Below are 26562 nucleotides of genomic sequence, written 5' to 3' on the forward strand. Positions count from 1 at the left end.
AAACGAACATGTGATCGCTTTCATTGGAAATCATTGGTTCTAATAGATGCGAATTGCAAACACGCCTAACATACGTGAAAAAAAACCCGCTTGTCTGACTGAGTCCTTAAGCAAGTTCCACTCTGCTTCCTAATAGATTACCGTATTTTTCGCTTTATAATACGCACTTTTCTTCCCCTTATAGAGCGAACGTGACGCTTGTTCGTGCGATCGCGAGTTTAACGCGCAATCATGCAAACATTCGGCCAAAGAAACTCAGAATCAGTTCTCTCTCCTTTGCACTGCTGCCCGCTGATTGGTGGTGAGCGCCGGCGGGAACAACTGTTGCTCCCCTTCCTCCACCAATCAGCTTGAACCCTTCCTCCTATGAGGAAGTGCTTACAGTTCTTTCATTATTGCATGACAAAGCTACCTGCTGCATCCATCCAATTTTAGAAAGATGTCAAAGCAGAAACGACTAGCATATAAAATCCCTTTTAAACTGGAGGTAGTGAAATACGCCAAAGAACATGAGAACAGAGTAGCTGAGAGAAATTTTGGGCTGCCTCCAACAGAAAAAATGATACGTGAATGGAGGAAACATAAGGAGAAGCTGCAAAAAGCAGATAAAAGCAAGCACACTTTTCGTGGGCGTACTGCAAAATGGCCACAGATAGACGTGGAAATGAAAGAGTAGATAATACGTCACAGGAACAACGGATTTTCAGTCTCTACAAAAATGATCATCTTTGAAGCCAAGCGTCTTGCTGCAGAGAAAGACATTAAGGACTTCACTGGATCCGCATCGTGGTGCTACAGGTTCATAAGGAGATGTGGCCTTGCTATGCGCACCAAAACTAGGATTGCGCAAAAAATGCCTAAAGAATATGAAGCCAAGATTGTGTCTTTTCATAAATTTGTAATTGATGCAAGAAAGAAAAATGGCTTTGAAATAGGCCAGATTGGGAATATGGATGAAGTCCCGTTAACTTTTGATGTTCCATCAAATAGGACTGTTGATTTGAAAGGTGCAAAATCCATAACTGTGAAAACCTCAGGACATGAGAACGCATTACACGGTTGTGTTGTCCTGCTGTGCAGATGGCACCCAACTTCCACCAATGCTAATCTTCAAAAGAAAAAGCATGCCGAAAGAGGCAATCCCACGAGGAGTTATTGTCCATGTTCATGAGAAAGGATGGATGGATGAAGGTGGAATGAAAATATGGATCGAAAGTGTGGTCCAGACGCCCTGGAGGGCTTCTGAAGAAACCTGCCCTGCTAGTACTTGACCAGTTTAGGGCACATATCAGTGAAAAGACAAAAAAAAAAATGTAAAGACGCAAAGACCCATCTAGCTGTAATTCCTGGGGGGCTTACCAGCCAGTTGCAGCCTCTGGATGTTTCTATTAACAAGCCATTTAAAGTTTTCATGCGAGAGGAGTGGAACAAGTGGATGGCTGCTGGAAATCATGACCTGCCACCCACTGGACGCATGAAAGGCCCTCTATCACTCAGGTTTGTGAGTGGGTGAAAACATCGTGGCTGGCTGTGAAGGAGGAAATTGTTGTAGGATCCTTCAAAAAATGTGGCATCAGTAATGCCTTGGACGGTTCTGAGGATGGAATCCTTTATGAAAATGCTGACACTATTACTGTAATTAACAGATGTTCTAAGATAAAAATCTCTGCTCATCTGTTAATTACAGTAATAGTTCTTAATGCGGCTGTTGACTGACTGCTGTTCATGTTTACATATTATTCTGTTATTTTATTAAATATTTAAGCCCACTTTTTGGTTCAAAATATTTTTTTCCTACTTTCCCCTCTCTAAAACCTAGGTGCGTCTTATCAGGTGCGTCTTATAAAGCGAAAAATACGGTAATAAAGACCACTATAGAAGGCTTCTTTACTGTAAGAGCTATGAGACTATGAAACACTCTGCCTGAGGTGGTGGAGATAATGAACTCACAGAAGAGTTTAAGAGGCGCCTGGATGCCTTTCTTGAGTAACAATATTACATGCTATAGTCACTGATTACTTGAAAAGGTTTGTGGATCAAGGGATTTATTCTGATTGCCAGGTTTGGAGTCAGAAATTGGTCAGAGGAGAATGGCTAAAAGTAGATCAGTGAGAAATGGATGAAAGGAGTTATGGGAAGGATGGACAAAAGGAACTGCAGGGAGGACGAATAATTAAAGTATCACATCATTATATGCATATCATCGTATTTTATTATGAGGCTGTATGTAAATTGCCGCAGTGCCCATTTGTCACGTGTCTGGCATACAAAAAAAGTTTGTGGTGAGGATTGCAACAAATTCACATAATGACATGCAGCACTTATGTGAATTTGTCATGTTTTGCGCAAAAACAAAAGACCCAAAATGTAAAAGTGGCATTAAAAGATTTCTTGATAAATCCCCCCCCCCCCCCCATGTTCCTAATAACTATTACAAGAAACAGACCTCTTTAAACAAGATCAATAGCAGAGTACATACCAAGTTTCTTCTCTATCTCCTGCAGAGATTTTTCCTGCTGATCAAACTCCTTTTTTTTCTGCTTCATGTTTGGCGACTCCGTGTTTTTAATCTGCTGCATAAGCTGTTCACTGACTGTCTGGGACCTATTTACTGCATCGCGATACTGCTGTAAAAGATCTTTAGGCAAAAGAAAAAAAAATTGACATACAGAGTAAAATACTCGGGAAAAAAAAACAAAAAAAACACTACTCCACTAGGCACTGAACTTAGTAACTGCAACATAAGCATCCGTTGTATCCTCAGCAGATACTATCCGGTGGAATGACAGGTTGTCTATACCCTGCATCCTATTATACAGTATATAGTCAGTAACAATTGAATTAAAAAGATGACACTTTGGCTGCCTTTACACAGAATTTTTGTGGTCTTCTTCTGGCTGATATATTTATTCATTTTCAATGCTCTACATTAGTGCAAGAGTCTGTGAGGATTCATTTTATAATATAACTTTACAGGAGTAAGAGCTCCATTTTTCTGTTCCAGAGCTCCATATCCCAAGCTGATCTTCAGTAGTGAGCTCAAATGCTTGTTTTGAGCTTGGCTCAATTAGGGCAGAGTTGAGATCTGTCTGCAGCTTAGCTACCTTAAATGCCTAGAGAGCCTGAAAATCCACCTCAATGAAGAGGCACGCGCCTCTTTATATATTAGGCCCATCTCGACTGCTCCATGCGCTTATACAAAAAATGTATGCAACCAAGGAGCTGGCATGAATATTTGGCATAATTTACAACAGTTTATGGATTAAATTATACAGAAAGGTGCCAGTCCAGCGCAGCCACGTTCCATCCAACAAGCACAGTCCTTTTTGGGAAAGCAATGTAGCACAGTGTACTTGTCAAAAAGTTGCAAATATTTTTTGCAGGCTGGCCTTGCACCAAATTTTATTTTTTTTTAAATACCAAAGAGGTTTCATAGATCTCCTCCCAAAAAAGGATTATGTTGGGACTGCTGCAGAGTATCATGTACTTTATCAGTATATAAGCTTATGAAAATGTAACGGTGGTGCTTATCAATGTAGAATGAGCCCCAGGATACACCAAAGTCCAAGCAAGGAAGTACAGCACTCACAAATATAAGGGCAGCACCTTACTCTATAGAAGACAAGTTCCCCATAACGATCTGCGATTCCTGTTCTCTTCACTATATGCGCTCAATGAGGCCGGCGGCAGCAGCGCCGACCCCATTGAGAACATATAGAAGACAAATCATTCTTCTCTGCCACAGCTGTAAGAGCTGTGGCAGAGAAGAACGAGGTTTGCCCATTGAATTCAATGGAGCCGGCAATACAGCCGACTCCATTGAAAGCAATGGGCTGCTCAGCGCTGAGCCAATCAGGGGGAAGGTCTGACTCACACCCCCTTCACACCCACTGCAGGCCGGCCGCGCGGAACTCCGGCTGCCGGGAGCAGGTAAGTATATATATATTTTTTATTTTAACACTTTTCTGGATGAATTGCAGGGAAGGGCTTATATATTTAAGCCCTTCCCGACAATTCATCCCACACTCGCCCGCAGCGCATTGCTTTCAATGGAGTCGGCTGTATTGCCGGCTCCATTGAATGCAATGCGCTGGACAGCTCCAGCCCGTTTCTAATGAAACGCGGCTAGGAGCAGATTTTCGGGCGATTTTCGGGCATCGGTCACGCGATTTGCGGATGCGCATCCGTCATGCGATCCGCAAATCGCGCTAAAAAACGCCCGTCAGACTAAGGCCTTATACTCATCTCTTATGGGTCCCAACATCTCCCTTGCCGGCAGCTCTGGGTCTTCCCTGTCATGCAATGCTTACAGGCTGCAGCAGCCAATGCCATCCTACAGGCTGCAGCAGCCAATGCCATCCTGTATATAGGCGGACTGCAGATTGTAAACAGTACATCACAGTAACAGGAGCTGCCATTATGGTAGATGTGGGGACCCAGAAGAGAAGAGTTTAAACTTGATTATTTTCTATAAATGGGAAACTTTCTTTTTTTTGTAAGTGTTTATCCCAGACGGTCAACCCCTTTAATCATAATACAGTATGCACTGAGTATTCCTGGGAATTTATTTAAAAGGGATCGTCTAGAAAAAATGGTCTGCGGTTTGTTCATGAGTCGTGTCTGGTATTACAGTTCAGATCCATCCACTTGAACAGGATCGCGATGCAATAGCAGACAGTTGTGGAACTATTTCTGGTAAACAGCAGACCTTTTTAGTAATCCTGTACAAATTCCTTTAAGGATTCAGGTGGCCATGCACCTTAGGGACCTTTTACACAGGCCGACAGTCGTTTAAACGACTGCATGAGTGCCAACATAACTGCAAAGGTCGTTGACGCTCGTACAGGGCCTTTACACAAAGACTTCACCGCTTCTTGTGTAGCACTTTACCGCCTATGTGAAGCGATGAGCGGTGAGTGTTTAGAGAGGATAAGAAGTCAGCGAGCCAACAATGGTTTTTAAGCTGACTGAAAAATCAGCTTAACAACCTGTGTATGAGAAGTAAGCGATATTTTGCCATTAACACAAAATGATTATTGACCAAAATCGTTTGAACAAATTCTGAGCGATAATAGTTACGTGTAAATGGGCCATTCGGTAGCAGTTAGCCAAACAAGCCATTTCTCCCTTCCTCCCCCCCCCCCCCCCTCCCGTTTGCCTAATGGGTTTGAGCACTGTATGACTATGCAGGGGACTTGAAGCTCAGTTTTATACAAAGATCCAACACCTATAAAAAGATATGTTATGAAATGAATCACAGGTTCAAACAAAATGGAAATGACATTCAAACAATGGACATTCACTTCCATGACGTTTCCAGAGAGGTGCAAACTCTAAATAAAAATGTCATTAAGGGCGCCTGCACACGAGCGGAAATTCTGCGGCGGGATTTCCCGCGGAATCTCCGCCGCTGTAAGCCTGCATAGGATTGCGTTAACAAACACAATCTATGCAGACGGCCGCGGTTTGGCCGTGCGAAATCTCGCACAGCAAACAAACCGCGGCATGTTCTATTTCTGTGCGGGGCCCGCAGAGCCACGCACAGAAACGTCACTCAGCTGGCAAGCCGGCATATCAAACAGCCAGAACCGCAGGTGCGGGTGAGTACGCGTTGGTCCCTGCAGGCGCTCGGGTCGGGTCCCGCGTCGAGAATCGACCCGTCCGTCTGCAGGCGGCCTAAAACAGATAAAATAATAAATCTCACACACATTATATTTAATTACACAAACACTATATTACTTTGTGCTGAACCCTCCTGAAACATGGTCATCAGAAAATTAGACACACATTACCTGTCTGTACGGAGAATTATTCTACCATCTGTTTATTGGATACCAATTTACCAAATACTTAATCAATGTGACAAAGGCTAATGTAAGTGTAGTTGAAATAGGCAAAAAATTTCCAAATTGGTTCAGACATTCCAATCTAAATAGCTGAGAAAGTTTTCTTATAATACAAACCTATTTCACCAGAAACGGTGCTAAATTCACTAGGTAGTGGAGCTCCAAATACCATTCCTTTAAGCTGGCTTATAGTGGGGGCTTTATTCTGCAATCCACCAAACTTTCCATTGCTGCGAATTCTGTTTCCATTTCTAGTCAGCAGTGTTGGGCAATGAGAGAACTGAACAAGCTAAATGGAGAAATGAATAAAACATGCATTACCGGTAATACTATGGAATAAAATATTTGCATTATTCTCATCTACCATCTGTAATCTCGGCAGCACAGTATGTTTTTTGCACTGTCAACAAAGTTGGAGATGCGGTGATATCTCAATACTGACCTCTGTCTGTTCCCTCTGTAAAGTATTTCATTAAGCCATTTAAAATTTTGAAATATTTCTTGCCCATCAATAATTTAGTACTGTATAAACAACGTGCATTAAGTACCACAAAGACCACCTGAGAGCTGAAGGGACTACTAATTAAAAATAAGTCCTATTAGAATAAATAATGCAATATAATATAATATAAAATAAATATTTTAATGAAATAAAATATAAAAATCGTATTCCAAAAGTAGGGGGGAGGGGTAAGGTTAAGGGGTTAGATTACTAAATCCAGTAGATTATAAAAGAGGAGGGTATGTATATCGTGATGATCATGTAATAGATATTTCACGTGCTGTTTATATAGAAGAACGCACAAATCACATAAATCTAATTTTGCGTGCATCTATATACACAGTATGTGACATATCTATTTCATGGTCCACACAATATAAACTGGACTTTTTGCTTTATAAGATGCACTTTTCTTCCTCCCAAAGCGGGGGGAAAAAGTTGCAGTGTCTTATAAAGCTAATGTGCCGAAATTCGTTGCATCGGCATTTATTCGTGCGGTCTCGCTAACTAAATTGCGGTTGTGCAAACCAACATGCGGTCGCGGAAACAAATGTGCAATCACCAGTTTTATCTCCTCCCCACTGCTGCCCATAAGTGCTGCTGATTGATGGAGGTGGGAAAGCAGCAGCAGTTCCCGCCGGCGCTCACTACCAATCGGCTTTTTTTCCTTCCTCCTGCTGAACAAGCGCCGCTGTGGCACGGAGCTCCGCTGTTTCAGACCTCTGCTGCTTCATCGCCCGGCACTATCCCCTGCACTTTCCCTGGGTGAATTCAAAATATTTTTTCCCCTATTTTCCCCCTCAAAATCGGGGGTGCGTCCTATAAAGCAAAAAATACGGTATATCCTCCTCTTTTATAAGCCACTGATTTTATTAATCCACTCCCCACCCAGATACACCCTTAAGCCCCCACCCCCTTCTTTGGAGTAAGATTTTTATATTTTATTTCATTTAAAATATAGTTAGAATATTTATATTACAGTATATTATATTACATTAATTATTCTAAAATGATCTATTTTAATTATTAGTCCCTTTGGACTCAATGTTTTTAAGTTTGCCTCCTCCCACACAATGTATTTATCACTTTAGGTCCTTCAGTTTCTTTAAATCTGGGATCAACATGACACAGCATGAAATAAAAGTAAGTACTATTTTTTTCCATTCCAGTAAGTTTACATATGTTGTGACTACCGTAATCTACAATTACTTTAAACCCCCCCTCCCTATGAAAAAATAAGAGGTGTGCATATATGTATGCAATATTGTTTTAGCAGTTGTCTATTTTATTGTAAGGTGGTTTTATACAGGGACATTACACCTATATGTATCAGCATATATTGTTGGAATGCACTGAAGACTGTCTCTGTATATAGAAGAATTGGTACTTTGGCTGAGAGTTTCCACATTAGGATATTTACTGGGGATAATTTGATGTGCTGTCACCACTTTAATTTCACAAATGTTTCACCAATGTATATGCGTAAAAAAATTTATATCATCATTCAGGTGGTATAAAACACAGCAATAGCCTGCAAGATAGCCAAATGATATAAATGAGGCTGGCTGCACACGGGCGGATTTGAATAGCGGAATCCATGGTTGACGGAGGATCTGCAGCAAATGACATGCATTGAAAAAATGCTTTTCCCTTCACACTCGCTGAAAAGAATTATAATTTCCGCGAGCAGGGGAAAAATAGCAGCACACTATTTTGCTGCAGACTGCCTCCATTGAAGTCCGACCCACAGCCCATCAACAACTGACAGTGCGGATAGGCTGCAGGTACCCATGTCATGACCGCGGACACTCATCGTCGGTCATGCACAGTGCAAATAAAAATCTGTAATGTGCATGACCGACGGCGAGTGTCCGCGGTCATCTGCAGTACAGAAAATGAAGGTATGAGGGGTTGCCGGCCACGGTCAAAGCCAGATTTCCCGATTTCTGCTGTGGGTATTCCAAAAGATCCTCCACTGTAATTTAACGGGGCACATGCACTGCTCTTCCGCAAGGAAACTGCACAAAAAATGACCATGCCGAGGGTTTTAAAATGCACAGCATGTTCATTGGTTCCACTGAAATTTTTCTGTTACATGTACACAGGGTATAACATATTTAAGTTGCATTCGCTGCGGCATGTCTACAGATTCTATCAGGACATAGGTGCAGAATCTGTGCTTAAATCATGACAGACTATGTTCACACCTTCATTATTCAAAGTTACAGAACTCCCACAGGAATCAAAAGGGAAATGACAATTATGGTAGTCCGACCATGCGCAATCTTCACCGGCAGACAGCGCGGGAATGGGGAGCGGGTGTCTATAAAACACACATCCCCTGGCTCCCCAGTCACCTTCCAGAACAGCATCATAACTTGGCTTAAAGCGAACCCGTTGCCTTGAAGCAGCATCGTAAACTAACAGTGAATACTGTAATGAATTTTGTCCAATACCTGTCTTCTATAGTTGTTCGCAGCATCAAGGTTGTCTAGAATTATTGTTTCACCTAAAAGCATCCCGAAAACTGAAAAAGCAAACAAAAAAAGATTTTAATCATAAGAACGTTGAACTCCACAATGTTTCAGAGAAAACAAGTCAGGTACAGGGTGGCATCCCTGCAGCAAATAGGAAGAGAAACGTCAATTAACCTGTGTAAGCTGGGGATGAGTGGAGCTGCCCAGCAGACTCTTAATTCCGTGCATGGCTCTTTTTTTTTTTTTTTTTTAAACTATGCTTTCTCTGAAATGTCACAGCACTTGAGTCAGATAGTTCTTTATTATGAGGGCCCCTGTTGCTGCTTCATGCTGCCTGCGATTAGGGCAACATGACTAATGACAGGTTCTCTTAAAAACTTGGGTAACACCATAACAAAAAAAAAAAGTTTAGACTATAAGCCCCTTTTTAAAATGTTTTGATTATACATTCCCTTTAAATAAGTGCATCAAGAAGATACCGACAGTCCTTCTGAAAAGCCTAGACTATATAACTATATCTACTTCTAAACTAATATGCAATAATGTTGCACTACTTTTTAAGTCTCTGGATGTAAACAAGAAAAATCCCAGTCACTAACAGCAAGTACAGGTTTTAAACATTCCTCTATCTGCAGGATAGGGAATAGCTTTCTGATTAGTGGGGGATCTGACCACTGGAACTCCACTGATAAGAACGTTATCCCCTATTCACAGGATGGAGCTAACTTGCAATGATGACAGTCCCTAATAAAGTGTGGGGATCATTCTCCTGAGTGAGCTATACTGTGTACAATCATTTGCTATTCCATGAGATATGAGAACTATAGCAGTCTGACTATAGTTTTGGCCGGTTTTTTTTTTCCCCTTCTTAATTTGAACACGTGCATCTACTCCAAGATGACTTCCCTTGGGAAAAAGCTCATGAATATCTTGGTCATTTCTTTTCAGTGTTTGAGGAGAGATTCTAAAGAATTACAGAGTGTAATAGCCATGTGAGAGGGAAAGAACTCACTCATAAATGGAGAAAAGGGCATCTTTAACCAGTTAACACCACAGCCAGTTTTAATAGTCGGGACACAGCCCCATTTTTCAAGTTTGACATGTCATTCCATGTGATAAGTTTGGAATGCTTTTATTTGTCCAAGGGATTCTGAGATTGTCTTTTAATGATACATTTTACTTTGTGTTAGTGGTGAATTTTGGCTCATGTGTTTCAGCCTTAAAAAAAAAAAAAAAAAAAAAAAAGAAATTTGTGAAAAATTAGCATCTTTCATAGTATGACATTTTCTGCTTGTAAGAAAGTCATACCACACAAAATAGTTAATAAAAATGTAAGTATGTGGGCTTGTCTTTTGTAGGATGAGTTGGCGTTTTCATTATCATCCTTTTGGGATGTATACATGCTTTTGATTTCTTTGTATTCTGCTCTTAGAATCTTTCTTCCATTGTTCTTTCTTTAGGGCTTGCACCATGTGGGAAAAACAACAGCACTTTATTGTACGGGTTGTTACGAACGTAATACCAATTTTGTCGGGTTCTTTTCTATTTGTGGTTTCGCCATAATAAATAGTTTTGAATGCTGTCCATAAGAGCAACACTGGCCAGTCAGAGCAGCGTGTAGTATCTCAGACTACCAATGCATACTAATGGCACAGTGTGTATCAGGTAGTCAGAGAATCTTTTTGGCAATCTTTGTTTGCTAAAGCCTAGTGGGTCGCTTTAAAGCAAATTGGAAACTAACACTATTGTTCTGATTATAACTCAATGCCTAGGCTATTAGAACCCATCACAGGCATAGGGACAGTGGTGCTAATAGCACAGCTAACTTCTTCTGGAGTGCCGCCATAAAAAGTCAGCACATCAAACGTAGTACCCTGAATGGCCACCGCAAGGGGGCTATATGGAGATTGGTAATTTGTTGCTTTTTCTACATGATGATATCCTCCATAGCTCAGTCTACAGCAAAAGAGAAAGAACAATACCCCCTGCCCTCTCAACCTGCAGGAAATTGACACTTATGTTCTATGCAAGATTACACCTTTTTTTTCCTTTTTAAAAAAAGGTACATGCAAAGTTTATCTGCTGTTTACTTCATTATTCATATTTTAGTTCCTTTCCCTTATATTATTTCTTCCAAGACATTTCCACAGCTGTAATTGGTGGGGGTCTGATTGCTTAGGTACACTTAGGGCAACAGATAAAATGGACAAGAAATAGCAGTTATTACACTTAAATGTGATTTATATAATAATTGGTATATTTTAGAATACATATATAACTATATTTTACCTATTTCACATTGTTCTTTGTGTTCTGGGAATATCAGGAGATCTCTAGCATACACTGGATTACCCGTAGCTTCAAAGCCCCTTGTCCCATTACGTATGTGTGGTAAGGGCCTTCAAAGAAACGAACATCATGAATTTTTAAACATTGATTCAGTTATATAAAACGTATGCAATGATAACATTAAACAACTCAAAGACGACATATCACCTCTCCAACAGGTCTGCTTTAGTAAGAATTTGCATTTCCTATGAAATAATTCTGGGTCTCTTTTCTCATATGGCTCCTTATTTACTAAAATACACATGTCAGGAGAACTGAGAGTTCCTCTTTAATACTTAACAGCACATATTATTGTACTGATAGATAGGGATACTTATAATGAATTCTTGTTAATATAATCACTCAAAACACTAAGGATCACTGAAGCCTTGTCAATCTTAAAACACACAATACTACGATACGCCGGCTACGACTGACAGCCAGCTCTCGCCGCGGGATAGCGCGAGATCATGAGTGATCTTGTGCTACCCCCAGGACTTACGTTTACGCCCTGTTGCGGGAAGTACCGCGCTTCCAGGACGTAAACTTACACCCTGGAGCGGGAAGGGGTTAAAGGGAACCTGTCACTTTGAAAATGCAGTCATATCTGCAAGCAGCTTGCTATAGAGCAAGAAGAGCTTAACAGATTGGTATATAGATTTATTAGAAAACCTTCAGTATAAGGCCACTCTCACACACACACCGTTTTTACAGCATTTAGTGTTGCGTTTCGAATGAGAAGCCCCATTGAAATCAATAGAGGCGTTTGAACCGCCTCTATTGATTTCAATGGGGCTTCTCATTTGAACAAGGTTTCTAATGCCACGATTTTCAACTGCTGTCTGCCCCGCTTTAGTGTGCTCCAGTGCTTCATTACCCATTAAAATAATGGGGCGTGTTCAAAAGAACGTGGCGTTTAACCCCTTCCCGCCCCATGACGTAAGGGTACGTCATGGGAGCGGGGTACTTCCCGCAAAATGACGTACCCTTACGTCACGGGGATAGCGCGAGATCATAGCAGATCTCGTGCTATCCCGCACCCGGCTGTCACTAGTAGCCAGCGTCCCGCTGCAACAGCGGGGGGCATCGGAGATGCCGCCCCCCCCCCCCAACCCCCGCTGTTAACCCCTTCCCTGCCGTGATCTAAGTAGATCGCGGGAGGGAAAGGGTTCACAGAGGGAGTGCGCTCCCTCTGTGACTCCAGCCGGCTCTCGCGATAACAGAGAGCCCGGCTGGTTGCTATGGCAACAGGACGCCAGATACCGGCGTGCTGTATTGCCATAGCCTGTGATCACTATAATAAGCGATAAGGCATAGCAGGAGAGAAGTCCTGCCATGCCTTATCGTAGCGATCTGCAGTGCTGCAGTAAAAGTCCCTCAGAGGGAAAAAAAAGAGAGCAAAATAAAGTACAAAAAATTAAAATGTAAAAAAAAAAAAGTTAAAAAAAACCCCTTTTTTTAGGCTCTCATATAAGCATAAAAAATTGTAAAAAAAAATTAAGAATCCCAAGTATTTGGTGTTGACGCATCTGTAACAACGCGTACAATACATTGAACGCACTTATTATCCTGCCCGGCAAAAAGCATTAAAAAAAATGCTAAAAAACTGAGGCAAAATGCAAATTTTTAGCTTTTTGCCTCTCAAAAAACACAATAAAAGTGATTTTAACAAAAACTTGGGAACTGCAAAATAGTACCAATAAAAACTACAGCTCGTCTCGCAAAAAATAAGCCCTCAGAGAGCTCCGTCCATGGAAAAATAAAAAAGCTATAGAACTTTGAATGCAGTGAGTTTAGAAAAAAATAATAATTTCCTAAAAAAGGGTTTTTATTGTGGAAAAGTGGAAAAACCTAAAAAAAAATTATTAGAATTTTGGTATCGTTGTAACCGTACCGACCCGCAGAAAAAAATGTAGTGTGTCATTTGTGCTGCATAATTAATGCTTTAAAAAAAAAATCTATGGCAGAATTGATGCGTTTTCTCTCCCTACGATCATAAAAAAAAAAATAATAAAAGTTTTACAATATAGTCTATGTACCCAAAAATGGTACCAATAAAAACTACAGTTCGTCACGCAAAAAACAAGCCCTTATACGGCCACGTCGACGGAAAAATAAGAAAAAGTATGGCTTTTGAGAAATGGAGATGAAAAAATACCAAAAATCATTTGGTCCTTAACGGCAAAATAGGCCATGTCCTTAAGGGGTTAACAGACGCCTGTGTGAAAGCAGCCTAACTTGTAATTTATTCATGTAAACCTCTGTTTACGTTAGGTTTAGTAGTCATCAGGACAGCCCTATTCAGTGGTTGATGCAGTACACTGAATGTATACACAATAACCAAAATTCAACTGATAATTGCAGTCATGTGTTATTAGTAAAACCTCATCAGAAAAGTTTTACCTTCCCCAACTTGGCAGACTTTTTCGATAAACTGAATCCAGCGGTAGAACTTGCTGCCGACCTCCTGTCTCATCGTAAATACTACGCGCAACCTCAGTGGTCAGTGTCACCACACAATCCATATCACTAGCTAAGTGCCATGAGAGTACAACCGCAACTTGTTCATCTTCAATTTCTGCCAAATGAGCAATCTATACCAAAAGACAAAAGCAAGAATTACTAAAGCTTACAAAAAAATTACACAAATATGGGTGAACAGTAAAGGCTAGTTTCACACGGGAGAGGGCAATATCGGGCTGTGATTCACGGCCTGATATTGCCATCCATGTGAAAAATCACAGTGAAGCGCTGCGTTTTCTTGTGAAAACAGCCTTGCATCGCTGAGGGGATAAAGCAATGCCCCTGGGCGGCTGTCACAGCCACGGCAGAGGATTGCAGAGTTCTCCCATTGCTTTCAATAAGGCCGGAGGCCCCATTGAAAACAATAGGCGATATCGCAGCCAGACAGAACATGCTACAAAGGGTTTCCTGCCTCACATTGCGGTGCCATGCAGGAAAACACCGCTCATGTATATGACACCATTTAGAAATTAGGGTTCATATTTGCGTGCCTTGCAATGCACAAATCTCGCATGATTTTCTCGTCTGCGTTAAACCGGCCTAAGGCCGCCTGCAGACGAGCGGGTCGGATCCGGCAGCGAGAATTCTCGCCGCGCGATCCGACCCGAGCGCCTGCAGGGACGAGCGCGTACTCACCCGCGCCTGGCGGCCCCGGCTCTTTCATGTGCCGGCTGCCGCGCAGCCGGCGCATGCGCAGACCGGAGCCGGGTGAGTGCATGCCCTGCAGAAAATTAGGACATGCCGCGGTTTGTTTGCCGCGCGAGATTTCGCGCGGCCAAATCGCGGCCGTCTGCATAGGAGTGCGTATTTTAATGCACTCCTATGCAAACTTTCAGCGGCGGAAATCCCGCGGGAAATCCCGCCGCGGGATTTCCGCTCGTGTGCAGGCGGCCTAAGGGTCAATATTTAAAATAATAAAATGCAAGACTCAGTTTACACCATCATTCAGGAGTTATTCTGGGTTTTCCTTCTGATCTCTTGAATCAGCTGGCAGAGCAAGTGGGAAGGATTTTTCTGCAGCCAGTTGCCTTACAGCCAGACACAAGTATTTAGAAGGAAGGGAAGAGGATAGCTGATCTCCTGTGACACACAGAAAAATCTGAGAACTATATAAAGAATTTTACATTGTAATATGACAAACAAAGGAATTTAAAGGAAAGTAGAACATTAACCCCTTAATGACACGGCCTATTTTGGCGTTAAGGACCAAGCGATTTTTTGGTATTTTTTCATCTCCATTTTTCAAAAGCCATAACTTTTTTATTTTTCCGTGGACGCGGCTGTATAAGGGCTTGTTTTTTGCGTGGCGATCTGTAGTTTTTATCGGTGCCACTTTTGGGTACATAGACAATATCGTAAAAAATTTTTTTTTAATGATAATAGGGAGAGAAAACGCATCAATTCTGCCATAGATTTCTTTTTTTTACAGCGTTAATCATGCAGCATAAATGACACACTAAATTTTTTCTGCGGGTCGGTACGGTAACAACGATACCAAAATTGTTATTTTTTTTTAGGTTTTTACCCTTTTTTGCAATAAAACCCCCTTTTTTTTGGAGATTTTTTTTTTTCTCTATAGCTGCATTCAAAGTCCTGTAACTTTTTTATTTTTCTATGTACGGAGCTCTATAAGGGCTTATTTTTTGTGAGGCGAGCTGTAGTTTTTATTGGTACCATTTTGGGGAATGTATGGATTTTTTGATCACTTTTATTGCATTTTTTGTGAGGCAAAATGCTAAGAATTAGCATTTTGCCTCAGTTTTTTAGCGTTTTTTTTTAATGCTTTTTGTCGTACAAAATAAAAAGCGTGTTCAACTTTTTGTACACGTCGTTACGGACGCGTCAATACCCAATATGTGGGGTTTTAATTTTTTTTCCCCTTTTTTATTCTAATATTAGAAAAAGCATTGTACAGCGATTATAGGCACAGGCAATACAGGACGCCAGTGTCTCCGATGCCCCCCCGCTGTTGCAGCGGGACGCCGGCTGTGACTGACAGCCGGCTCCCGCTGCGGGATAGCGCGGGATCTTATGTGATCTCGCGCTATCCCCAGGACGTACCGGTACGTCCTGTTGCAGGAAGTACCAGGCTCCCAGGACGTACCGGTACGTCCTGGAGCGGGAAGGGGTTAAAGCTTATCCGCATTGTTCTGCCCCTTGACAAGTCACTGGTCAGATCACACACAGTTTGTGGCACCGGTACTCTAAGCTTGGCAACTAAAATAAATGGAATGGGAGGACTATAATACTCAAAGTTGGGGTTATTTAGATTAGAAAAAAGATGGCTAAGGGGGCAGCCTAATAACTATGTATAAATATATATCAGGGGACAATACAGAGAAGCTTTCTCATGATCCATTTATACCCAGCGCTGTGACTATGGAAAGGGGGCACCCTCCACATTTAGAAGAAGGAAGGGTTCTATACCAACATAGAAGGGAATAGTTTACTGTAAAAGCAGTGAGACTATGGAACGCTTTGCCCAAGGACGTGGTGATGATGAACTTGCTAAAGGAGTTCAGGAGGAGCCTGGATGCATTTCTTGAGTTTAAGAATATTGCATGTCATAGCCACTGATTACTTCAGAAGGGTTGTTGATCCAGGGATCAAAATTTTAATTGCCAAATTTGAGAATGGGAATTTTTTTAATCCTAAAATGAGGAAAACTGACTTCTACCTCTTTTTTTTTGTGCCTTCCTCTGGATCAGCGTTGAGAATAATTGGCTGAACTAGATGGACATATGTATTTTTTCAGCTTTACATAATATGTTACTATGACCATTGGTCAATGTGAGAAAGCACTCCTATGAATAGCCCAATTGGCTATAATGGGTCTGTGTGCTGTCCATGCATTTCATGGATACCACATGGAAAGGATATAAGCCTGTCTGAATGGGCCGTAACGCTCTGTAGCATTCACACAGATAACCGCATCATGCAGTACAGTGTGCTGAGCAGCGTAGATGTGATTTCAGTATCTTTAACACAGTAAATATATCACTATAAGCAGGACATCTGTGTGAGTCTCTCCCTTCTCTTCTCCATAGACTTCTATGGGCAGCGTGACTCATCATCCTCATCCGCTTTATGTTATTTGTCTTGTTACTAGAGAGACACTTCAAATGGCAACAGGAGGGAATACCAAATTAGAAAGAAGGAAGACCCCTAGTGGGCAGCCCTTTAGAATGATTTTTCGGCACATAAGCAACATATGAGGTAAATAAAGTGATTTGCAATTAAGCGCATCCCCATCAACTCTGTGCACCTTTACAGAAATGTATGCCTAGTGCTGAGCAGGCGTACATTTCTGGCATAATTTCCACCAGTTTTTGATGTAAAGTATACATAAATCTGTCGGTCCAGAGCGGCTGTGCCATCTCCTGAAATGCTCATATTATATGCATATATGCAGTGTAGGCACAGACAGAAGAAAATTCTCCAAAATGTTTGCGTAAAAGCGATTGCGCAAAAAAATAACGACTTTTGTATGCCAGATTGTTATTTGAATAGCGCCATTCAGCAGCAGTCTCAGGTAATTTATTTATTACCCCCCCCAGCTATTGGTTGGTGCTAAAGTGAGGGCTATGTGCAAAACACCTTTAAGAAGAATTGGAAAACTGAATGAGACTGAGATCTTCCTCGCCCGAAATCAGGACCTCACAAATGCTCTTTTGGCTGAATTGGCATAAATTCCCTCAGACAGACTCTAAACTCTTGTGGAAAGTTTTCCCAGAAGAGTGGAAGCTGTTGTAGTAGCAAATGGGGACTCAACTCCATATTAAAACCCATGAGCAATAATGAATCCATAAACAAAGAGGTTGGAGCCTCACCTTTCCTAAGACACCTTGTCTATTCTTTGGAAAAGGAGGCAGAGAACAGTTCCGTCTAGGTTGATTAAACAGAGTATCTGCTTGTTCCATCTTCTTGCTTATGAGGTTATTAATGTGTTCTACCTGCAAGATTAAAAGGAAAAAAATAAATAAAGAAACAAACTTGGGACATGGGTGGTAGTTACATAAACCTAGTTATATATTATATTATACAGAAGAGCATATTTATATATTACCTGTTTTTTCAGAGGCAAATCGAGGTTCTTTTTCTTTAATTCATTTTTAAGGATAATTTCTTTGGCCTTGGCATCTTCTGACTGACCTAATAAATGATAATACATTTGATACATTTTTAATTTTATTGCTCTCAGAAAGAAAAACAATCATGTAGATATACCTTTTAAAGGCGCCGGAGCGTCACGCGGGACATCGGATCCGCAGGTAAGTATGGGGTCTCTGGTGGGGCGTCGTGACGGGCTCCGCTGCGTATTCCACTTGCGGAGCCCGTCACGGCCATGTGCATAAGGCCTATGGCTATACCTAATTTCTAAAGTATTTGCTTTACTATTTTAGAAAATGTAAAGCATTAGTACATGAAAAAACAAACTTCTTGTTAAAAGGGTTTTCTGGGCAAATACTATTAATCACCTATCCTCAGGATGGGTCATCAATAGTATTTGTCTGGAAAACGGAATTACAGTCAACAGAGTTCTGAGAGAGCTTTTTTGAGGGGTGAGCATTCAGTCAAGACTTTGATCACTTTTTATTCCACAAGGTGCCAAAAGACAGATTCTGCCATTGTTTTTTAGGTGCTTTTTCGGTTTTCTTTTAAAAAACATGCTTATAAACTTACTTTTCATTTCTTTGATTAGTTGACTTGTTGTATCAAATAGGCATCTATAAGCCTTAACCGATTCCATTAACTTGTCTTTCTCCTTTGTAAGCTCTGCCATCTCCCGCTGTTTTTTAAAATCTTGTAAAAGAAAGTGAACCGTCATCAGCCCCATTCAACAGCTATAAACCACAACAAATATTAAATAATTTTACTATATAAACTACTGTATATACTTGAGTATAAGCCTGGTTTTTCAGCACATTTTTTGGTGCTGAAAAAGCCCCCCTTGGCTTAAACTTGAGTCAGGGAAAGGTTTTAAAAAAAACCCAAAAAACTCTGCTCGGCTCTTTCATGCCCCGCCGTCAGCGGTGTAAGTAGGAGCTGTGATTGGATCGAGCGCCAGCCAATCACAGCCGACACTTGATCATTCACAGTCAATCAAGCTGCTTTAGAATTCTCTCCACTGTCATCTCCCTGCTCAGCTGTCAAATCCCCTGCTGTCAGTGCTGTGTAAGTAAGTGCTGTGATTGGATCGATTGCCGGCTGCGATTGGCTGGCGCTCAATCCAATCACAGCGCTTACTTACACAGCACTGACAGGGCCGAGCAGAGTGGACGGCGGGGGACGACAGCGGGGAGAATTCAAGCAGCTTGTTGAACAGACTGAGGCGAGTATGGAGGTTTTTTTTTACCAAGTATATACTCTAGTATGGCTCGGCTTATACTCGAGTCAATAAGTTCTCCCAGCTTTTTGTGGTGAAACTTATTGTCTCGGCTTATATTCGGGTCGGCTAATACGCGAGTATATACGGTATTTTTAAAAATTTTTTAAAAAATGCAGTAATTACAGTAAAACACTTCTTCGCAAGCAGCCAAAATTGCAGGTTGAGTGAGTGTTAGCTTTTCCTATACAGGCTACAGCCTTTCTGCAGACACTGAAGCTTGTAAGACAGAAACTAGAATTACCAACCCAAGTAGACAATAATAAGGATTTCCTGGTGAAGACCCTAAAATTCCTTCTTGCTCATGTCCTTTCTCCATGCTTATATCCACTTAGAGTTCTTAAAAAGTTTTTTAGGACATTTAATGGTACATTAAATAGTGCCATTGAAAAATACATGTCATTCCACAATAAACAAGCCTCCCGTTAGCTACGTTGATGGATGAATAAAAAAGTTATGATTTTTTTGAAAGTTGGGGGGTAACAACGAAAATGAAAAAAGAAAAAAAAAAAAAGGAATGGTCCTTAAGGAGTTAATAAATTCTGGATATTAATTTCCAAGGTGCAGGCATCTACAACCTCTCATGGATAGCGGATAGGTTGGCATATGCTCATTAAAATGCAGGTTCATCTTTGGTACAGTAATATTAGTAATTAGTATCATATCCATTGAATTACTTGTACAACCTGAGATCTTGACAAGAAGATCACAATAAAACAAGTCTACAAATTAAAGGGGTTGTCCCGCGCCGAAACGGGGTTTTTTTTTTTTCAACAGCCCCCCCGTTCGGCGCGAGACAAACCCGATGCACGGACTTAAAAAAAAAACCCGCACAGCGCTTACCTGAATCCCCGCGCTCCGGTGACTTCTTACTTACCTGGTGAAGATGGCCGCGGGGATCTTCTTCCTCGGTGGACCGCAGGGCTTCTGTGCGGTCCATTGCCGATTCCAGCCTCCTGATTGGCTTGAATCGGCACGTGACGGGGCGGAGCTACACGGAGCCGCTCTCCGGCACGAGCGGCCCCATTCAGAAAAGACGACGACCGGACTGCGCAAGCGCGTCTAATCCGGCGATTAGACGCTGAAAATTAGACGGCACCATGGAGACGAGGACGCTAGCAACGGAACAGGTAAGTGAATAATTTCTGATAACTTCTGTATGGCTCATAATTAATGCACAAAGTACATTACAAAGTGCATTAATATGGCCATACAGAAGTGTATAACCCCACTTGCTTTCGCGGGACAACCCCTTTAAGTTTTTGTGCATATAGGTTTTAGCACTTTCAGAGCTGAAGGCGATTACAGAATTTTGTAAACTCTGGAGATGACCTTTAAGGCTGTGCGCTATATAGGGTCCATTTTCTAGCTTACTTTCTAACAAAAAGAGCAAATGGCAATTAGCAGAGCAAACACCCAATGCCCTTGGTTTAGGAACACTCGTTCCTGTTTAAAAGAACAAGGGAAATAGATCACACAGCAGTTAAGATGCTACACTATATTGCATAACTTTAATTATCAGAAATCAATGCAAAAATAGAGTGGGCCTCGAGGGTACATACATAAGATTTCATATAAAAACAAAAAAAAACAACATATAAACACGCAATTTTCACTGCTATAAGATAAGAACAAAGGTTCCTATTACCATTATAAAACAAGAACGGAAGGAAATAGGGATCTACATCCACTGGTTCAGAGGTTTGGCAAACAAGCGAAAACACAATCATGTATTCTGTGCTGTCCGTTCCTGGGCTGTTTTCAGCAAGAATTAGGCTCTGAAATGAATGGTTAGAATTCTGGTTATATTTCATTTCAGTCCATTTTAACAACTTACATATTGATTTTCACTACACTGATTGTAAAGTTTTAGGCCTGCTTTACACACATTACTTAGGAAAGTTTTACATATCTTATAAACATACATATATATAAACATACACACACACATACATATACACACACACATAAATACGCATACATACACACAGGTTTAATGATGAGAAAATTGACTTACAATGTGTGAACATATTAATTGGGAAGGAGGCTGCATTTTTGGTGGATGTAACGTTTTTGGCCGCAATTTTGAACTCTGCCATATTTGAAACTAGCTCAGTATTTGCAAATGGTAAAATGGTCATGTGATATATCAGTCATGGCTAAAACTTACTTAGAAAGACACTTTACTTGTTTAGGAGTTAAGCGAGGGCAAAGTGGGTAAACTGTGTCTGACTCCCAAGGCCTTTCATTAATTGATAGATCACTTAACGGTGAGAACTTCCACTAGATGTTACAGGATACCATATTCCCAAGCTCAACAAGAACAGTAAGTTGCCACATTACGTTGAAACAGCATGGCATACTTCCGCACTTTGTTGGGGCTGTACACAGATGGCTGGGATGTGCAATTCCCTGGGCACTGAATTAGGCATAGAGGTGCAGTAAAATGGCCGACGAAGTGACCAGACTTCATGCCTTTTGACTTTTAATCTCTGGGATAATTTAAAGTCCCTTGTGCATGCAGAGAAAATATCGTTCACCTGAAACAGCAAATCCTACAGTGCTGTGAAGAAATATCACCTGCAGTTCTTCAGTGTTTTCACAAAGACTGGATTAAACAATTTAGCCATCTGCATTTGGCAGAATGGTGGGCACATTGAACACGCCATCGAAAGCACTTTGTGAAAATTTGTCCTCGCTTAATTCCTAAACAAAATGAGGCAAAACTGACTACCAGTGGGTTTAATTCTAGCTAAGATTGATATTACATGAACCCCTCCCAATTTAGAAAACCTTGAGTTGAATTCAGTATGGCAGAGTTCAAAATGGCAACTAAAAATGTCTCCTCCACTAAAAACTACAGTCGCCCAAATTAATATTTTCACACATTGGAAGTCAATTTTCCTATTATTACACCAGTTAAACAGGTGTCCAGAATTTTGCCTCACCCTGTACATTATATATAGTGACAAAGGGAGTTGTTTTCCTCCCACATTTATCTCCATGTGAAGTAACAGGGAGAGTCCACCTGCTGGCTGATTAGCTAAGACAGTGGGTGGATATTTGACCCTTTCCAATCCGGGGTCGGTACTTGTCTAACATTATGATTTCCCCGCATAGCTCCAACGTCGGACGAGGGCCGACACGTTTCTAACAGTATGCAGGACAGCGCTCCAATGTCAGAGGCTGTTCTGCATATGTATGCTGCAGTATGCAGGACGACGTTTCAATGTCGGCGCACTATCCTGCATACTGTAACAGATATATGCAGAACAACCTCTTACATTGGAGTGCTGTCCTACAAACTCTAGCATATATAAGCAGAACAACCTCCGACATCGGTGTGCTATCTTGCATATTGTTAGAAACGTGTCGGCACGCATCAGACATCAGAGTTATGCAGGAAAATCTTATATCAGGGCAGACACCGCATTAGAAATTGTTAATTTAAAAAAAAAAATTGCTAATAAAATCATCACGACAGTTTATTTTTATGGTTTTCTGTTAAAGGGGTTTTGAAGGGAAATATTATTGATGACCTGAGTAAAATAATGCAATATTCTTCTCTGGGTCAGCAGGATAAAGGCGACATCAAGTTTATACAGATTTTTAGGTTTTACTATTTTTTTTTTTTTTTTTTTAACATACTGCTTTTGTGTTGCCACATTCCAAGAGCCGTAACATTTTTATTTTTCATTGATGGAGCTCTTTGAAGGCCTTTTTTTGTGGAACGAACTCTAGTCTTCATTTAGCCAATTTTTGGGAACACATAACATTGGGATTGCTTTTTATTCTTATGTTTTTCTAGAGGCAAGATCAACGAAATCTGCAATTCTGGCAGTTTTTTTTATTTTTAACAGTGTTCACCGTGAAGTATAAATGATATGTTAAATTAATTCTGCAGGCAAGTAAGAGATAGGCGAAATTACCAATTTTTGCAAACTTTTGTATTTTCTTTCATGGCGTGCACCGTGCGGGTAAATAATGTACTTTAAACGTAATAATGTTTTTTCTCTGGGTCATTACAAACACAGCAATACCACATATATTTAGCAATTTTTACACCATAGCTGGCAGACCCAGGTGTTATATTGAAGCCTTCTGTGCCAAAGTAATCCATCAGGACCCTGCGATCACATCACGAGGGTCAGATGGGTGATAGAGGGAGCCCCTCTCTGTCAGCCTTTCACATGTCGTGGTTGCACTGACCGCAGCATGTAAATGGTTAAACACTGGGCATCCAAGCACTGGGCTTTTAATGCAGTAGTATCAAAAGACAGCGCTGCAGAATAAAGCCCCTTAACGGCTGCTGTCAAAAGGTATATGGGCAGTCTTAACTCCTTAACAGTGAACATTAAAATATCCCTTCAAATTAAGACTTCTGTAAAACAGCAACTGCAGGAAACCTTGCTAATGTTCTAAGAATCAAAATCATTATCTTTTGGACTCACTCACAAAAGGTATATTGTCACTGCATATTATGCTGTGCTAAAAGCCCATTTATTTTTATTAGGCCAATCCCACCTGCGTTCTTCCCTACTTTGGTGCGCATTGCGCACGGATATAGGCTATGGAGATTTTACATACGCAACGAATATGCATGTTACCTGCGTATTCACTGTGCACTGCATAATACACAGCTACAATATGCCCATGTGAGTGAGCCCTTAGGATGAAGTATTCCAAAAGGTAAAATTTTGCAGTGGGCATGACAACTCAAAAATCCTAGATCATGAAAATCACTACTGATACTGTAATTTTTGCTCATTCACTAATCTATCACATAGATAAGGATTACCCACAGGGATATGTGCAGATCCATTCTTAAAAGGTAACTCCAAGACATCTGTATCTGACTGGAAACGTGGCAGCTCCTCCTCAGTCTCCGAAGAGCATTTTATCTGTGCAATGATCTTCCCATTCAGGTCAACGCCAGACAAATTAGTGTGCTCATCCTGATAAGACAATAAAGCTTTATTTACATACGATGATTATCGTTTGAACCACTGAACGAATTAACAACTTTTTTGCATACAAATGCTCAGCATTTAAAACGTACAGAACATTTGAAAACCTCTCCATTTCCCTCATTAGTTAAAATAAACACTGTATATGATGTTTGCTCAGGTGGGCTTGTTTTTATACGAGGAATTCCTGGCCAGCAGGTTTTTAATTAGTGTGAAGAAAAGCCATTGTCTTCTGCTGGCAAGTAGTCATTGTGTTTAGCAGGGCAAAAAAAAAATCTCTACTCCTCTCACGTGATTGTTTAAAATTATATTTTTGAAGTCGTTTAAAATAAGTGAAAAGCAAACGAACTAACAATTTTTATGCAGGCCGTAACTCATCAATAAATGACGAATGAATAGTGTACGATGGCTTTACATTTACAAGTAACAATCATCGTGCAAATTTGTTCGTTTGAACGCATTTTGAGTGATAATCGTTACGTGTGAATGAGCCTTAAGTCCCCACTATAAGAAGACCAAAATTAAAAATAAAGATAGATACCGCACTCTTCTGCAATAAAATCAGAAACTGAATCTGCACAACATCCTAATACAGTAAAATTTTACTGTAGCATCTGATTAACCAAAATCTGATGAATCTAAAATGTCACAAGATTAGGATTAGAAGAGGGTATTGAAATAAAGAAATCATCATAATCCACCTAATATGATTCCATCATCATTTCATGAAGAACATCTATAAAATGTGTTTTACAGTATAAAGTGGTGCAGCAAGTGAGAACTGCATGTGTTGAATGGCATCATGAAAGGGCACATGTTGTACTCTAAATGATGGCACCTGACACATCAATTAGTTGCAAGGTATCACTAGCTAATAGCTTGGTCCTTTCAGCATACAAGTGTCCAGGTGGCACAGTAATTAGAATAAAGTGTGTGCTATTGAATGGTGCTTGTAACCAGTGTTCAGGAGGGTTCAGTGGCCACAAAAGCATATATTGCATCAGTACATCAGGAGGCATTATTTTATATCTGCTCTGAAAAGTAAATGATAAAAAGGAAACACTATTTTGCACCATGCTAGCCAGCAGAAAAAAAAAATATGAAGCAGATGAAAGCGGTTTCCCATAGCAGCCAATCACAGAGAAACTTTCATTTGTCAAGAGCACTATGAGGAATGAAAGCCGAGCTGTAATTGGTTGATATAGACAATTAAGACCATTTTTGTTAGACAGTTTCATAAATCTCCCATGTTAACAACAGGGTTTTCTGGGAAGTAAATAGTTATAAAGGGTTAAAATGTAAAGACATTTTTGAACTTTCCTATCTTGATAGCTACCGATTCAGCACTGCAGTCCGTTGCACAAAACCTGGAAGTAGTGGCATGATTAAAAAAAATACTATATTCGTTTACAATAATAAACAAAACTTTACCACAGTCTTAAGCCATAGATTCTTGACTAAAGTGCGGCTGTCTTCAGGTTTACTATTGGATACGGTTGGTGTGGCAGGGTTGGGAAGAGGCACCAGTTTCACGGGCTTGTTAGCCACAACATCTATTAAAAACTACAAATAAGAAAGCAAAAAGATGAGTAATGTGAAGAAAGATGTTCACCGAGCTTCATACCATAGTGGAAGAGAAAAGTAGACTTAAAGGGTTCCAAACCTGTTCACTATAAAGTACAGTAGCCTTCTCAGCCATATACATAAACTGGATGCAGTACTTTTCAACACGTTCAGGTATTGTTTTATCCCTGCAAATAAAAGAAAAGAAAAGAGCAAAGTTAAAAGCTATACGCCCCTTTGACAAGAACAAAAAATATTTTTTACATGTTAAGAGTTTTACATGTCAGTATAGTTACATTAATATACCTTTATACGGGAAAATGGTCAGGTGTATAAGCGCCCTACAATCACTTGTGCTTTCACATAGGAACTGTAGTCGTTCAGGGAGCGCACCAGAGATCTCTCCCGACGGCCCACCTTTACTCACTGCAAACAGGCAGTTGTATAAAGATTGAATGACTCCGGTTTCCACCAAGCAAGTCGCTAGTTGCTTTGTTTCAGCTCACGGTTGAGCAAACAATTGTCCGGAGAACAGATGCGTCCGACACTAAGTCCATGTTGGCCAGTACAATTGTTTAAACTGGCCAACATGTTCAGTGATACTGGGAAAAGGACGAATGATCTTTCTGGGAACATTCTTTTACCCCTGAACGAAGAACGAATTTTCAAACGCAGTACAGTACTTTCCACAAAATCACAGTCTGCCAACTGTCAGCTAAAATGATCGTTTCGTTTATTATTAGATTTTCACCCAACTAACAATAGTTTTGGTTGAGATCATTCGTTTTCATCAATTTTAGTCTAATATGTGTGGGTACCGTTAAATGGAATCCCCTAACCACCACTTATCATTACACTTCATCTATGTATAGTTTCTACTTCTACAGCTCATGAAGGATCTCCTCTGGTTTTGACACAGACACTCCCACCACCCAACCTTGCAGATTCTGCCTGTGTATGTGATCACTCC

The 26562-nt window shown here is 40.7% G+C and overlaps 1 protein-coding gene across 1 annotated transcript in view; it reads right to left on the reverse strand.

The window, feature by feature from the left end:
• Window positions 1-26562, reverse strand: part of SMCHD1 (structural maintenance of chromosomes flexible hinge domain containing 1) — a 128096-nt gene that overhangs the window by 12127 nt on the left and 89407 nt on the right. Inside the window, exons 35-46 of the mRNA XM_066579608.1 lie at window positions 25693-25780; window positions 25461-25592; window positions 23865-24017; window positions 20711-20840; window positions 18360-18479; window positions 17743-17828; window positions 17507-17629; window positions 13557-13747; window positions 11115-11224; window positions 8805-8875; window positions 5964-6135; window positions 2480-2638 (exon numbers count right to left, since the gene is read on the reverse strand). Of these exons, the coding sequence (XP_066435705.1) occupies window positions 2480-2638; window positions 5964-6135; window positions 8805-8875; window positions 11115-11224; window positions 13557-13747; window positions 17507-17629; window positions 17743-17828; window positions 18360-18479; window positions 20711-20840; window positions 23865-24017; window positions 25461-25592; window positions 25693-25780 (1535 nt within the window). The remainder of the gene's footprint in view (window positions 1-2479; window positions 2639-5963; window positions 6136-8804; window positions 8876-11114; window positions 11225-13556; window positions 13748-17506; window positions 17630-17742; window positions 17829-18359; window positions 18480-20710; window positions 20841-23864; window positions 24018-25460; window positions 25593-25692; window positions 25781-26562) is intronic.

Source organism: Eleutherodactylus coqui, chromosome 9 (genome assembly GCF_035609145.1).
Source record: "Eleutherodactylus coqui strain aEleCoq1 chromosome 9, aEleCoq1.hap1, whole genome shotgun sequence".
NCBI classification, from domain to species: domain Eukaryota; kingdom Metazoa; phylum Chordata; class Amphibia; order Anura; family Eleutherodactylidae; genus Eleutherodactylus; species Eleutherodactylus coqui.